Here is a 16,367-nt window from a genome sequence, read left to right as displayed (position 1 = left end):
TCTTAAGAATGGGAACTGGTCACTTATCAACTTGACCCAGTAAACAATTACTGAGCAATCATTGAAAAATGGATAAAAGTATGAAGAATTTAGTTTTTACTTCTGTAAATCCCAAGTAAAATCTATTGCCCCATCTCTGGGCCTGATTGAGCTTATTCAGATGCCCATAAAAAGCAATTAATTGATAACAAACAAGCCAAATATGGCTCAGATACATGATGTATATAGAGGAGATTTTGTTGTAGTAGCTTTGGGACCAAGTCAGCCAGAAGTCAAGAGATTGAAGATCTGACCGTGACTTCCAGTAAAATTGTCAGGTTCAGCCCAGTGAAAGCACAGCAAAGAAAAACATGGTGTTTCCTTGAGTACATAAAATAAAAACTCTTTTTGCCTGAGTTATGTGGATGAAAGCAGAAGTTTGAAGTTTGCTTGTTTGTTTTGAATGAGCTGCTTTAAAAATGCTGGCTGTAACTGTTCATAAACAAGTTTTTTTAAAAATAAACCTGTTTGTTTTGAGATATGATTGACACATGATAAACATATTTAAAGCATACCATTTGATACATTTTGGTGAATGCCTACTCCCATGAAAGCATCCTCATTATTAGAATAATGAATATATTCATCACCCCCAAAATTAAAGGCAAGTTTTCAAACAATTTATTTTTAAAATGAATGTACTGTAAAATTGACATTTTTGTATGTGGTTTTATTAATTCAAATACATGTATAGATCCATGTAACCATCCCCACAGTCAGGATAACGACCATTTCATCACCCAAAAAATCCGTTCTCACATACATGTAGCGTTTCTCCACCATTCATCCTTGGCAACCACTGATCTGTTCTTTAACTCTACAGTTTTGTCTTTTCTACAATGTTATATAAATGGAATCCTACAAGTATGTACCATTCAGAGATGGCTTCCCTTACTCAGCATAACGCCTTTTATGCTCATTCTAGTTGTTACAGGTTATCAATTGTGTGTTTGTTTCTTTTCCTTTTTCTTTCCTTTCTTTCTTTTTTGGCTGAGTAGTTTCCATTGTCTAGATAAACCATAGTTTGTTTATCCATTCCCCTGCTAAAGGACATTTGGGTTGTTCCTGGGTTTTGCAATGTACAGAGCTGCTAAAAACATTTATGTATGGGTTTCTATGCAGATAGGTAACCTTCTTTTTTAGATTATTTTATGCCTCATTTCGTAAATAATAATGGGGTGAGAAATTTTTCTGTCTCCAAAAATGGGAGGAGTTTTAGATGAATTCTTACAGAGTTGAACTCTCTCAACAGGAGGATGCCATCTTGCCCCATCATTCATGGCCAGCGGTTCTATCTGCCATTGTTCTAGTCCTAGTTTTCCAGATAACATAACTCTCTAAGACAATATATTGCTGCAGCAGGAGTCCCTATGCCCCTGTTTTGATGTGTTATATGGCGTGTATTGAGTAGATACCTATATCAGAGCAAGCAATTTCACACATTCTGGAGCTGAAAATATTTTTATTCTAATTAGTGAAACATGAGTGAAAGAAGCTGAAATTTTGCATTGGCATGGAAGGTAGGCCTGAAAATTAAAAGAGAGAATTGAAAGAATTCTCAATCAATAATTGACAGAATTGGAAATAACTATTATGTGTTATTGTTGGAATCTTGTGATTCTCTAGAAATATAAATCTTGGATTTATAATTTATTAAATTTAATGAATATATATTGAACACCTACTATGTCCCAGATACTATTATGAATGTATTTATTTTTACCATATTTTAATTATGTTATCATCTTATTAACATACCATTGAAACATCTTCTTTTCCCCGCCATAGGAGTCAATTTTACAGCTCGATCCAAGCCATTTACTGTCTTGCCTGTGACTAGGAAGGAGAAGTCGACCATCATCCTGGCTGCTTGCCTGTCCTCTGTGGCCTCATGGCTGGCTCTGAGCTGTCTGGTGTGCTGTTGGCTTAAAAGAAGCAAAAGTAGAAGTATGTAGTTTTTTTTTATTTTGGAATGAAAATTTCTGAAAAAAAAAGTCATCATGCATAACATATTAATGATTCTTTTTCTTTCCCCAAAGACAAATTTTTGTGAGCTTCTCTAAAATATAAAATTACACGAAGCCAAATTGTTCAATTAATACATTAGAGACAAGGACTGCCTAATCTTAAGTAATAATAGCAATAATAATAATAACTCATGTTTACTAAATACTCACCATGGAACACATTCTGAGCACTTCAGATAAAGGAATTTATTTAATCCGCACAACAACCCAATGAAGTGGGTGATAAATATTGTGCCTGCATTATGTATGTAGAGAAAGAGGGACAAAAAGGGCAAGTCACCTGCCCAAGGTCTCAAAATCATGAAGAAGCCAGGCAATTTGGCTCTAGATTGCATTCTCTGAAACACTATACTCCATTGCCAGCTGAGCCTTCAAAAAGTGAGTTAAAGAATCAGGGGAAACCAGCACTTTGGGAGGCTGAGGCGGGTGGATCACCTGAGGTTAGAATTTTGAGACCAGCCTGGCCAACATGGTGAAACCCTGTCTCTATTAAAAATACAAAAATTATCTGGGCATGGTGGCAAGTGCCTGTAATCCCAGCTACTTAGGAGGCTGAGGCAGGACAATTGCTTGAACCTAGGAGGTGGTGGAGGTTGTAGTGAGCCGAGATTGCACCATTGCACTCCAGCCTGGATGACAGGAGTGAAATTCTGTCTCAAAAAAAAAAAGAATCAGGGGAAATGTCATCCTCTCGTCTTCTTTAAAAGGGGAGAGGGCTTAGTGGTTTGTTTGTTTGTTTGTTTGTTTCTTAGCATAGGAATTAAGTAGGTTCCTAAATATTTCCCAGAAGTGGATGCTATTTTTTAATTTTTTAAAGCTGGAGACTTTGTAGTCACTGAGGGAAAGAGGCTTTGTAAATGAAGCTTCTATCTTAGAGTGGAGGAGATAGGTGAGCAGATCAGACATTGGCAAATTCCTTATTCCACCCATTACCCCAACCCTAGACCATCCAATGAGTGAAAGAAATACTTGTGTTACTAGGAGGCCCTACAAAACCAAAGTAAAAGCAAGAGTGAAGTTTAAAAGAGGAGAAATAAAGAGAGGGAAAGAGAAAAAGTCAAAATAAAGGTGAGAGGAAGTAGCATAGTCCCACTACAACAACATTCACTGGGCTTGCAGCTCTGAGAGATGCTTGGGAAAAGAGGATCCACTGGATACATTTTCTGTATTTGAACTGAGCTACAGCCTGGTATCCCTGTTTCTCTCTTCATCCTGTTGATCAGGACTGGACTAACTACAAGGCAGTTCCTTGTCTTTATGAAGAAGAAGGGGATCTTGACCTCATTCTGCCTTATGTTGCTGTGATTTGCAGTTTTTAATTTTTCCTTCTTAAAGTTCTATCTACATTCGGTGTGTGTAGTGCTGTCTGCTTGTAAGTAGAATTTTCATAAATTTTTATCTCACGTAATCCCGTGAAGTAGGTGATTTGATTCTCATCTTCCATTTTGTATCTAAACCTAGTAGCCATGCAGGGGTCTCTCCCTAAGGTCTAACCTCACTTTTAAACCTAAGCTCTAGAGAAGGCTTTTTCTAACTCCTAAGCTCTGCTAACTCCACTTTTGATCCCCCAGCTCTAGACGTGACTTCTTCCTGCATTTACAAATATATCTATTACTTCAGTGTCTTCCTTTTGCTCTTTCAACCTTTCAATATCTGTGGACACATTACCTTGCATGATATCCCCATATTTTCTTGACTGGGCACAGACTCCTAACTATGTTAAACAAACAAAAAAGATGTAAAGAAATTGCAAGGAACTTTATGAAAGTTTTACAGTAGTCAGATCTGTATAAGTGATTTGTATTTTCTTCCTTATACCTTCTGTATTTTATATTTATTAAGTTTCTAAAATTAACATTCATTTCTTCAGAATCAGAAAAATATATTGTTCCACAACTTACTCATAAAAAAAGATTCTCTGGTTAAGCTATATGCTCTCTGTGTCTGTCGTTTTCAATTTGGGTTTAAGGACCTTGTTATGCTTTCAATAATTGTTGAGAATCTAAACAACTTTTGTCTATGTGTGTTCTATATCCATTAGTATTCCCCAATTAGACGTTTAAACAGAAAATTTTAAATTTACTCATTAACTTATTTTAAAATAATACATGCATTGCATGTAAACATAACATTTTAAATTAAAAAGTTGTATTTTCAAAAAATATATAGTGAAAAGAGTGTGGCATTCTTACAAACCTCTTTAATGTCTTCCTTGATAGGCAGCTGGAATCTCTTGGCAGCTTCTGCATTCGACCTATTGCAATGTATTGTTTTTGCTGAAGTATATGAAGAAAACTAGCCTTAGTCAGATACATTGTAGAAAGGGATGAGCATTTTAATAGCCTTTACAGATAATAGTGGACATTCTTCTTTCCTACTGCACCCAGACTTGACAAGAAGTAGTTACTTAAAGTGCCATCTCAATGTCCTTTTTGTACTTTGTTACATGAAAATCCACCAGTCTCATCGTATACTTTGAATGGAGCTTTTATCCATGCATTATGCTTTGATCATTTTGAAAATATTGTTTCATGGAGTCGTAAAGATCTTCTCAACGTTGATGTATTTCATTCTACTATTCAAAAAGATCACATTTGTTAATAACATGAATCATTAAGAATTAGAAACCTGTGAAGCTCATGTAGTTGATACAAGTTTTCCCAAATTCCAAGTTTCCCATGAAAGCTTGAATTTTATCACTGGGAACAAACACTGTAAGTTGTTTCTGTTTTACAAGCTCACTTCATTCATTTGATAAAAAATAAAATCTGCCAAATATACAAGTATGAATAACCATAATTTCTCAATCATTATTTCAAGCTCTTTCAAGTAAAAATGGTGTTCCATGAAAAAATAGCTAGTTCACCTCAAAATTCAATGGCAAAATTGCTTTTTCTTGGGAAAATCACATACGAATTTTAAATAAAATTTAATTTTCTTTACTGCTTTATCAAAGATATTCTTAAGTAAAATTGGCTTCTGTTTTTTCTCTTCTTGTTGGTTTTTTGTTTTGTTTTGTTTTACTGTGATTTTATTTCAGGGTATATCCTTCCTGATCACACCTATCCAAAAATGTATACCTTGTGGTTTTTACTAGCATTTCTCTAATGATTAGTGATGATGAGCATTTTTTTCATATACTTTTGGCCACATGTATGTCTTCTTTTGAGGTGTCTGTTCATGTCCTTTGCCCATTTTTTTAATGGGATTGTTTGCTTTTTTGATTTTTGATTTAAGTTCTTATAGATGCTGGATATTAGACCTTTGTCAGATGCATAGTTTGTGAATGTTTTCTCTCATTCTGTAGGTTGTTTGCTTACTCTGTTGATAGTTTCTTTTGCTGTGAAGAAGCTCTTTAGTTTAATTGGGTCCCGCTTTTTTTATTTATGTTTTTGTTGCATTTGCTTTTGGAGACTTCATCATGAAAACATTGCTGAGGCCTATGTCCAGAATGGTATTTCTTAGGTTTTTTTCTAGGGTTTTTACAGTTTTGGGTCTTACATTTAGATCTTTAATCTATCTTCAGTTGAATTTTGCATATAGTGAAAGGAAAAGGTCAAGTTTCATTTTTCTGCATATGGCTAGCCAGCTATCCCAGCACCATTTATTGAAAAGGAGTCCTTTCCCAATTGCTTGTTATTGTTGGCTTTGTTGAAGATAAGATGGTTGTATGTGTGCAGCTTCATTATTGAGTTCTCTCACCTGTTCCATTTGTCTATGTGTCTATTATTTTGCCAGTACCATTCTGTTTTGGTTACTGTACCTTTGTAGTATAGTTTGAAGTCTAGTATACAATAAGATACCATCTCATACCAGTCAGAATGGCAATTATTAAAAAGTTAAAACAGTAACAGATGTTGGCGAGGTTGTGGAGAAAAGAGAATGCTGATACACTGTTGGTGGGAATGTAAATTAGTTCAGCCACTATGCAAAACAGTTTGGAGATTTCTCAAAGAACTTAAAACAGAAGTTTTCAACTCAGTAATCCCATTACTGGGTATATACCCAAAAGAATATAAATCAGTCTACCAAAAGGACACATGCATTTGAATGTTTATTGCAGCACTATTCACAATAGCAAAGACATGGAATCAATCTAGATGCCCACCAACAGTGCACTGGATAAAGAAAATGTGATACGTATATACCATGGAATAGAATGCAGCCATAAAAGGAATGAAATCACATCCTTTGCAGCAACATTGATGCAGCTGGAGGCCACTAAACTAAGTGAATTAATGCAGGAACAGAAAACCAAATACTGCATGTTGTCACTTATAAGTGGGAGCTAAACATTGGGTTCACATGGACACAAAGAGAGGAACAATAGAGACTAGGGCCTACTTGAGTGAGGAAGGTGGGAGGGGGGTAAGGGTTGAAAAACTGCCTATTTGGTACTATGTTCACTGCTTGGGTGGTGAAATCATTTGTACACCAAACCCCAGTGACATGCAATTTACCTGTAACGAACCTGTACATGTACCCCCTGAACCTAAAATAAAAGTTGAAAAAGAAGAAAAAAAGGTCTACTTCCCACCCATAACTATCTCCTCTTCATGCCATTTTATGGTATTACTTTGCCATATTACAAATTTATTTGTTTGTCCTCTGCCATCCAAACTAGAATAAAAGCTCAGTGAGGGCAGGGATCAGATCTTTTTTACTCACCGTAGTATTCCCAGAGCCTTAAACAGTGCCTGACATGAGGAATGTAAATATATTTTAGATGAATGAATTTATTAAATAAATGAATAGAAGATGAAGTATCTCTTCAGCCAGGGATAGACTGAAGATATACAATCTTCTATTAAAAGGCCTCCTCATCTTGCGTTTGGTGGCTTGTACCGGTCTCAATTCTTTGGTATTGATATCATACTGTAGTTACACAGGTTGTTGACAATGGAGAAGGCTGGGTGAAGATGCTTGAATCCTCCTTGCATATTTATTGACAACTGCCTGTGAATCAATACTCATTTCAAAATTAAAGGTTAAAAAAAGTGTTAGTAATATTCTGTCACTAGCTAATCAGTTCTGTCCAACAGAAATATAACATGAGCCACATATGCAGGGCACATATGTAAATCTCTAGTAGCCATTTAACATAATATATCAAGAATATTATTTCAACATGTAATGAATATAAAAACATTAGGTAGTTTACACTTTTTTTTTCAAAGTCGAGTGTGTACATTGTACTTACAATACCTCTCAATTTAACTAGTAACATTTTAAGTGATCAGTAGGCACATGTGTCTGCTATTTGTATCAGACAGTACAGTTTTATACCATAAAGTTGGTGGTCAGTATATAGGATTTTATGCCATTATTTCTTGAACTCTGAATATGTTATATGCTTTCTATTGCATGTATGTGATAATTTTGGGACAAGGGTACATACAAGGGAAACACCTAAATGCTGATGGTCCCACTTACAAATAAAAATGTTCTTTTTATCTGAACAAAAAAATCCTTCTTCTTCTCCATTAATACAGAAACAAAACCTGAAGAGATTCCTGAATCCCAGACTAATAATCAAAATAATCATATCCACATCTCATCCAAACGCCGAGAATCACAAGGGCCCAAAAAAGAAGACACGGCGGTGGGAGAAGGTAAGCTTGGAGGGTGGAGATGATCCCCACAGGAGAGACCCATTGTGGATGGTCTGAGCCTCCCTCTCCTTCAGCTCTGTCTCTGAAGCAATTTGATTTATAGCCGCTTCTTAGTCTTTGTTACTTTCCTTCAAAGAAATTATACCCCAGCAGAAAAATACACAGGTCTGGCTAGTTCACTCAGCCATTCACCAATTATTTGAATTGATATTTATATATTGTTTTTAGTAGAAGATTATTGGTTTAACATTTGAGTTCGTTACATAGAGGAAAGGGGAAACCAGAGTGTAGGCATATAATCTTTCCATTAGCTATTGCAAAGCTGCCAGTTTGGCAACATTATTGAATTTGGGAAAGAAGAGTACAGTTGCCAAATACCAACTGTGCAAATTAGATTGAGTACAGAACCCTCGACAAATGAGTCAGCTTTGTTAAGCTGTGCTTTGCTGTTTAGTTGTACTTTTAGCAAAATGTAGTATTTGCCTCCATGATGTGTTATGCCAGATGATATTACTTGTTATATTGTTAAATTGCCTTTAGAATTAGTGCCAAACAGAGAAAAGATAAGCATTTGCCTGGGATGAATGCTTTGCCCTTGTCCTACTAAGAATGCTGCAAATAGGAAGACTGGGCAGAGCACAAGATGGCTTTGCCAAGTATGGATATGATACATGAAAAATATTCATATAATTTCCATGGGCCTGAAATGTTTTAAAACATGTACTCCAAAGAGTCAATTATCATATTTTCTGCTTGAAAAGGCTTACCAATCTTAGTGGTTCTGAATGTGTGTTTAAGCAAAAAATAGCAGTCCAATGTTATTCTGCCTCTAAGTAGCTAAGTGAGACCTTTCACGTGTGTGTTTATGTGTGTGTGTGTGTGTGCACGCATGCATGAGCATGTGTGTGTATCAGTTTGTTTGCTTGTTTGTATATTTTTCCATGAAGGAAATAAAGGTTTGTTTGTTTGTTTGTTTTTCAATTTTCCCATCGTATTAGTTAGCCATACTCCAGTTCCTGGACCTGCACCAGAAGGTGGTAGAGGTTATGGGGGTGTGCATGGGAGTGCTATTGAAAAAAATAGAGAAAGAGAGAAGGGGATGGGAATTATTCAAGATTCCATCTAAGATTATTCTAATTTTGGTTTTTAGATGCCTCTTGACCGTATTATTGCATGTAAACTCAGGACAGGTGTTTGAACGCTGCCATCTGAATAGCTCTTCGTATTCAGCTGCCATCTGCAGAGAATGGCAGGAGTAGTACTAATCTCTCTCTTAATCTCATATGGCCATCTATGTGAATTTCAGTGGCCCGCTTAAATTAGCTACATTATGCAGTCCACAGTGCCTAACTGTTTTATCAAGGAACATTTTTTATGTGATGGCTTATTAATAAATTATTAGGAATGAGACAGGAACAGGGCTCTGTGGAAAAGTTTAGACTGAAGAGAGGGGAGCATCAAAGAGGCCATTTTATTAGGACATACAAGTTAAAAATAGAAAGATGTGTTACCTGAATCCTCCTCTGGGGATCACAGCAGATTTGTTTCCTTATCTTCTAAGCTTTGTACAAATCTGAAGAGTATCGTTTTGAAGACAAATAATGAGGCATCTCCTGCTTTTCTTTGGAAATTATTACCAGCTATGAAACACCTAATTATTGGTAGCTTTATATAAATTTTGTTTTATTCTATTATTGCCATGACACTTTAATTTCCCTTTTCCCTCTGTGTTTTTAAACTTTTAACATTTGCTGATAAAGTGACTGGCTGTCTCTCTCTCCAGCACTTTGCCTTCACTAAGCACTACCATAGCACTTAGGATTATTGAGCTGCTGGAACTGAGCATGAATACTAGATTCAGATTATACATTTACCACATTACAGCTTTTACCAAAAATTGCATGGGTACTGTCAGGGTGCTAGAAAGTTGTGATGGGGGAAGAAGAGAGTTGAGTATACATCCCTCCTATTTTACTGTTGCCAGGGTTTTTGATATTAAGAGCCATCTAAGCCCTCTTTTAAAATCCACATCTGCTCATGTCACTCTTCTACTCATAAGATTTAATGAATTCTCATTGTCAGTTGGAGAATCAGGACAGTGTGACAGTTAAGAGCATAGAACCCAGAAGTCCAACAGACTGGGTTTAAATCTGACTCCCTGCTGACAGACTTTGTGGCCTCAAGTAACAGAACTAACTTCTCTGTGTGTTTCAGTGTCCTCATCAGTAACATGGCCCTAGTGATACTGGCCAAAGTTATGGTTATTATACAGAATAAGTGAATTACTGTCAGTAAAGAGCACAGAACAACTTAAGGCATACTATGTGCGCTATATATGTGTTCACATCCAACGGTCTCTTGGATTCCAGTAGTTATTACAACTGCTGGGAAAAAAAAGACCCTGCCCTGCCTTCTTCTAAAAGAAATGTATTAATAGAAATTTTATCCAGGTTCACCAACTGTACAAAAGGGTGACGAATGCACATTTTTTTGGGGTCCTAACAGTTTTCTGCTGGCTGCTTTAGCTTCATAAGAATGACAGGGATAGGGAAGGACAGAGATAGCTTCATCTGGAAGCAAAGGAGCTGAGAACTAGAAATTGTCTCAAGTTCTCAGGAAAGCAAAACTATGTTTGGAAATTATTAATAAATAACATGTCCATGTCATATAATAAAAATGAACATTTTCTATTTTAAAACATGGATAAAATATAGTAGTTGTCCCACAAGACAACTTTAAAAAATAATCAGGAATAACAGCATGCCCACTGAATAAGATGAAGAGGCTGGTATGGTGGTATGCACCTGTATTTCCAACTATTCAGGAGGCTGAGGTGGAAGGATTGCATGAGCCTAAGAGTTTGAGGCTGCAGTGAGCTATGAAAATATCCACTGCACTCCAACCTGGGCAACATAATAAAACCCTAGTCTCTCAAAAAAAAAAAATTAAAGAAGAATGAAGAGTTCCAATTCTATTTTCAATCAAGATCCAATATCATAATTAACAATGGAATATTAGAGGAATTCATATTCAAATGAGGAAAACACGTAAGTCATTCTTACCATAATTTTATAACATATATTTTGGAATCCTAAGAAACGCAGCATATATAAAACAAATTGGCCAGGCGTGGTGGCTCACACCTGTAATCCCAGCACTTTGGGAGGCCGAAGTGGGCAGATCACCTGAGGTCAAGAGTTTGATACCAGCCTAGCCAACGTGGTGAAACCCCGTCTCTACTAAAAATACAAAAAAAAAAAAAAAATTAGCTGGGTATGGTGGCACGTGCCTGTAGTCACAGCTACTTGGGAGGCTGAGACTGGAGAATTGCTTGAACCCAGGAGGTGGAGGGTGCAGTGAGCCAAGATCACGCCACTGCATTCCAGCCTGGGTGACAGAGCAAGACTCCATCTCAAAAAAAAAAAAAAAAAAAAAAAAAAAAAAAAAGATAAATAAAAATACAACAAATTAAGAGGACAATGATGGAAGTTGTTTGCAGATGATATGCTTTTTAAAGAATAACTTGAAAGATTCAACCATTAACTACCATGATTCATAAATATTTTGAATAACTCACTCAAATATAATGTCAGTTCAAAAAATTGTATAGGTCAATGGTATATCTTTAGAAAAAAAAAGAAATGTACAATAGAGACCGAAGGATATACTGCCTTGAAGAAAGTCTTAACCAGTGTTATGTTGAACCTATATAAAAATAAACTATAATTTATTAAATAGTATAAAGAGAAGACTTGAATACATAGGGAATTATAGTATGTTTCTAATTAGATTGACTATTATTGCAAATGCCTCAGTTTTTCTCAAATAAATGGGATTAATGCAATTCCAATCATTCTTTGCAATGTTGAATAGCATAAGATGGATTCCAAAGTTCATCAGAAAATGTAGGCTAATGATACAAAGCCAATTTTCTAAAATAAATAGATTTTATGATAGTGGAAATGGGTAGCCCTATCAGGGAAATAATATTTATGTCACTATTCTTAAGATAATGTGATTCTGTTACAAGAATATATGGGCACATTAGTGGAAATAGCCCCAATTAGGTAGATATAGATATCATATATAGGTAATAGATACAGAAATCAAATATATAATAAAAGAGAACAATAAAAGTAAATATAAAGGAAAACAGTTTATAAAAGGTTTAGCAAATTTGACTATTTAGAACATTTATCAGTCTAGATTCACATTTTATAAAATATTACAAAGGAAATTCCAGATGGATTAATGAGTTAAATTAGGTTTACTAAAACACATCCATTTCTAGAGTATCACAAAAACAATAAAATGCAGATTACTTATGATATAATGTGCAACTACAGACATTTTCCTTTTTATTTTTCTCTAATTTTTATGCCTCCTCATTTGTCATGCATTGCTTATTAAAAAGAAATAATATTTTTCACATAAAGGAACAAATTCTCTAGAGAAGACAGAAGCATTAGTATTTAATTATGGCATATACATTCCCTGATATGTGAGCAGGACTGTTGCCCGTTATTGACAAATGAGAAACCAAGATGGTTGATTCTTGTTGTTGGTTGATCTGTTGTTCATCCCTCTGCTTCAGATCCTGTTTAGGCTCAAAGGTCCAGGCAATTATATTTGGCTTTCTGTACTGAATCCAGATCATCCAACACTGAATGTTGCACATGGAACTAGGCTCAAAAAATATGAACAGGGTAGGGAGAGGTAGAGAAAGAGAGGGAGATTCATTGTTAATATTCTTATTGCAAAAGAAGCCAGTGACTAGTACCCACACAAATTTTAAAAGTCACAGGCACACTGCATATTTGCTGCTCAAGAAAGTTTTGGAAGTCGGAAGAGGCTAAGGATAGCTGGAAAAGCTGTAGCTGACTGTGGGTGGACCTGAAAGGACCCAGAACCAGTGAGTCTTCCTTTCCATAGAGAAGAGATATAGGTTCCCCATATTGTATCCCATTTTCCCTAAAACTTGATCAGATCCACCAGTGGGATTCTAAGAGGCATGGAGGAACAGTTTAAAATCCCGTGTTTTCATTTTAATGGGGACTCATCAACAAGGCAGAGGTGGAAAGGAGGCATGCCAATTCATATGTTTTGATACTCACTATCCTTCCTTCCCTAAAACCCAAACATTCAGCTGAATGCCTTAGGACACGTATCTGCTATAAATTCATTTTTTATCTAATTTGTCTGAGATCTAAGCTTCCTGCGGAGGTCCGAGATCAAAGGATTTGATTCCTTCTGATGTCGGCGCTGACACATAATGTGTGCTAACTTAGTTCTGTCTATAACCTCACAGAAGGAGGCGGCCAGCCTCTCTGGGCACCTTTACACAGTGAACTTTCACTTTGGCTGGGGAGTCTGTCAGGTATGTTGCTGATTGGAGCTGCCATGTAAATAATTCATGGGAGATTTTTAAATGTTATGGGGTCTGCAAAGGAAAGCTATGCTTGTGTTCGTCTTTCATGAATAGATGCGGACTTAAAGAACAAGGGGGAAAAGATTTCCAATGAAGGTCTCTCAAAAACAAGAGAACAGTATCTTCAATGGATTGAAAATAGGCGACTTGCAGTGTTTGATTCCTCTTATATGAAGCACTATTGGTTTTACCAAGGGACTAAAATTCAAAGCCTTTTTTGTCTTTTTAAAGTTTGCTTCTACCTGATAATTTATTATTCTTGTTCTTTGGTTATTTGCTGATCCTGATAAACTATGTCTTTTCCACCTGGTGGGAGCAGTAATTATGGAGATGATGCCCAGCTCAGTGCTTGGCAGGGGACTGGGCATAATGAGAGAGCAAGGTTGACGGCACACAAACATTTCTTCCTTGAAGGAACTCAAATTCCTAAGAGGAAGATGAGACTGTCACATAAGGAAAGGTGACCAATAATAGAAGCAACTGTGCAGGTCAAATAAGAAACTCCAGACAAGTATTGAGGCATAAATCAATGTAGTCTGAGCTGTGAAGAAACACTTCTGGAAGGAGCTGCAGGTCCCATAGGAAAACTAGGGTAACCTGAAAGTTCTTATAGCGCTAAGCAAGTGAATCATCCCATAGTTTGATGGCTGTAGAAGATACATGCTAGACAAATGGACTGTGGAGCAGGAGACAGAAAATGTGAATAACATGGGCTTATCATAATATTAATCGATGTGTCATGGAAAAATAGGAACAACATGATTATCTTTTTTTACTGCTCTAAATCAAAAGCATTACATATATATATATATATATATATATATATATATATATATATATATAAAATGTTATTACTTTCTCTCATCCTTACCTCATTTTCCAGATTAAATTGAAGTGAGAAATTGGTATTCTTTATCCCAATACTGTCTCTTATAGTATGAATCAGACAGGATTACTGTCTCCTAACACAAACCAAGACAGCTCTCAATGAACTCAGGACAAAAATAACAAAAAGCTTAATAAGTTAAGCATCTTCAATACATACAAATGCGTGGTTAATGTATTTGGTGGTGAGATGTGAGAAAAGCAGGGACAGTAATGTAGTAAAAGTAGATGACAGTATTACCACCTACCCCCCAGGGTTTAGGACAAGTTCAACCTTTTTCTCACTGTAAGGCATATGAATAGTGACCTTTGCATGTATGATATACTCCCATGCATGTATCCCACTGAACATTCTTAACTTTCCATTGCAGTCTTTATCTTTACACAGTATTATGTGGTGCCTAGGTCATCTGTTTATGTATATTGTACTCTTCTGAGTTGATGTTTAGTTCTGTTTAATAGAAAAATAAAAGACAAAATGTCAAAGAGGAAATCAATTAAAACAACATTGCTAAAATAAATATATTTTAGTAAATTGTGAAGTAGCACCTGAGAATAAATTAAAATTATGCAACTAAAGCCCAGAGAGGCTGAAAGGATGAAAGTCATGAAGCCAGATAGCAGGAGAAGGGGAACTTGGGCCTAATTTTGCTACTTGAGTGTAATGTGCCATCTGTCCTTCTACTGTTATGCAACCATACATATACACACTCATATACATAGATGTTTATGTGATTATTTCTACAAATATTTATATTCATGTTTTTATAAAACCAAAGATATTTAAATTGTGAACTTGGCATAAAAGCCTAAGTATTAGATAGGACTGGATTTTTTTTTTTTTTTTTTTTTTTGAGACGGAGTCTCACTCTGTCATCCAGGCTGGAGTGCAGTGGCTCTATCTCTGCTCACTGCAAGCTCCGCCTCCTGGGTTCACGCCATTCTCCTGCCTCAGCCTCCCGAGTAGCTGGGACTACAGGTGCCCGCCACCATGCCCAGCTAATTTTTTGTATTTTTAGTAGAGATGGGGTTTCACTGTGTTAGCCAGGATAGTCTCGATCTCCCGACTTCGTGATCCGCCCGCCTCGGCCTCCCAAAGTGAGGACTGGTTTTTATAGTTCATATCTCTTAACACAGGTGTGAGTTGGCCCACTGGTAAGGCCTGACCATGGTCTGGTTTTTGCATTGAAGCCTAGCGCTTACAATGAAAAATCCTCATTCAATTATCAACATCATATAAGTGTTTTTTGAGGAAGAAGTATTACCAATTTTTTTATTACATATTTGGAGAGTCTGATAAAAGATATTTGGAAATCAAAGAGCTGATGTAATTCAATCTTTGATTTGACGATATCTTGTCAGAAATGCTAACTATGCAAAATGTATAATTAACTGGTTGAAAACTAAATCCATTTCTTCCCCTATTTCTTTTCTCCCCAGATATGAGAATGAAGGTCATGCTGGGCAGGGTGAACCAGTGCCCCCACCAGTTGATGAATGGAGTGTCCAGAAGGAAAGTTAGCCGCCACATTGTCCAAGAGGAAGAGGCTGCTGTGCCTGCTCCTGGTACTAGCGGCATCACGTCCCATGGGCACATCTGTGCTCCAGGTGCTCCTGCTCAGCAGGTGTACCTGCAAGAGACTGGGAACTGGAAGGAGGGCCAAGAGCAGTTGCTCAGATACCAGCTGGCAGGCCAAGATCAGCTGCTGCTGCTATGCCCAGAATTCAGACAAGAGAGGCAGCAGTTTCCAGGGCAAAGTCAGCTGAGTAAGCAAAGTGGCAGCTTGGGGCTTTCCCAAGAGAAGAAAGCCTCCTGTGGGGCCACTGAGGCATTCTGCCTTCATTCAGTACACCCGGAAACTATTCAGGAGCAACTCTGATCAGGGAAGTTGTGGGCATTTGGCCTGAAAGGCAGAATGTTCCAAATATTTCTGGATAATAAGCAGGGGAAGTGAGGACTGTCCTGCTGGGACAACTAAGAAGAGAGAATGTGGACTCTGAATCCCTTTTTCAACTTTAAAATGGAAAACAGTCATATAAATGCTTATAGACTGAAAAATGTCTGATACGTATTTTGCAGCTATCACGATCCCAGTTCAATGCTAGGCAAATGATGGCACTTGTTAATTATTTACCGGTTTTTAACTTAAGCCTGATTTCAGTAACTTGATAATGGCGTAATACTGATTTTTACACCAGCAGGGGTTATTATTAAGCATTCTCTGGATTGACCACCCACAATGCTTTGAGCTTCTCTTATAGAAGGGATCATGAAAAGTTCTGGTCAGCTACAGTTTAATTCCACACTGTTACAGAAAAGCATTTCTTTATCCTGTAGTAACATTTGAAGGGACAGTTCAACACCCCGCTCCCTGG

General features: G+C 36.7%; 1 protein-coding gene and 1 long non-coding RNA gene across 2 annotated transcripts in view; one reads left to right on the top strand and one right to left on the bottom strand.

The window, feature by feature from the left end:
• The window catches only part of PKHD1 (PKHD1 ciliary IPT domain containing fibrocystin/polyductin), a 462,062-nt gene extending 446,128 nt beyond the window's left edge, over positions 1-15,934 (top strand). Inside the window, exons 64-66 of the mRNA XM_055263099.2 lie at positions 1,828-1,986; positions 7,559-7,678; positions 15,432-15,934. Of these exons, the coding sequence (XP_055119074.2) occupies positions 1,828-1,986; positions 7,559-7,678; positions 15,432-15,871 (719 nt within the window). The 3' untranslated portion in view covers positions 15,872-15,934. The remainder of the gene's footprint in view (positions 1-1,827; positions 1,987-7,558; positions 7,679-15,431) is intronic.
• LOC129473006 (uncharacterized) lies at positions 12,130-12,849 on the bottom strand. The gene is made up of 2 exons (XR_008654178.1): positions 12,793-12,849; positions 12,130-12,360 (listed from the first exon to the last, which is right to left on the bottom strand). It is a non-coding gene; the product is annotated as an uncharacterized lncRNA (long non-coding RNA).
• Positions 15,935-16,367: the final 433 nt, after the last annotated feature.

Source organism: Symphalangus syndactylus, chromosome 23 (genome assembly GCF_028878055.3).
Source record: "Symphalangus syndactylus isolate Jambi chromosome 23, NHGRI_mSymSyn1-v2.1_pri, whole genome shotgun sequence".
Taxonomy (NCBI): Eukaryota; Metazoa; Chordata; class Mammalia; order Primates; family Hylobatidae; genus Symphalangus; species Symphalangus syndactylus.
The sequence above is the reverse complement of the archived record's forward strand: the minus strand, read 5'-3'. Positions and strand labels throughout refer to the sequence as shown.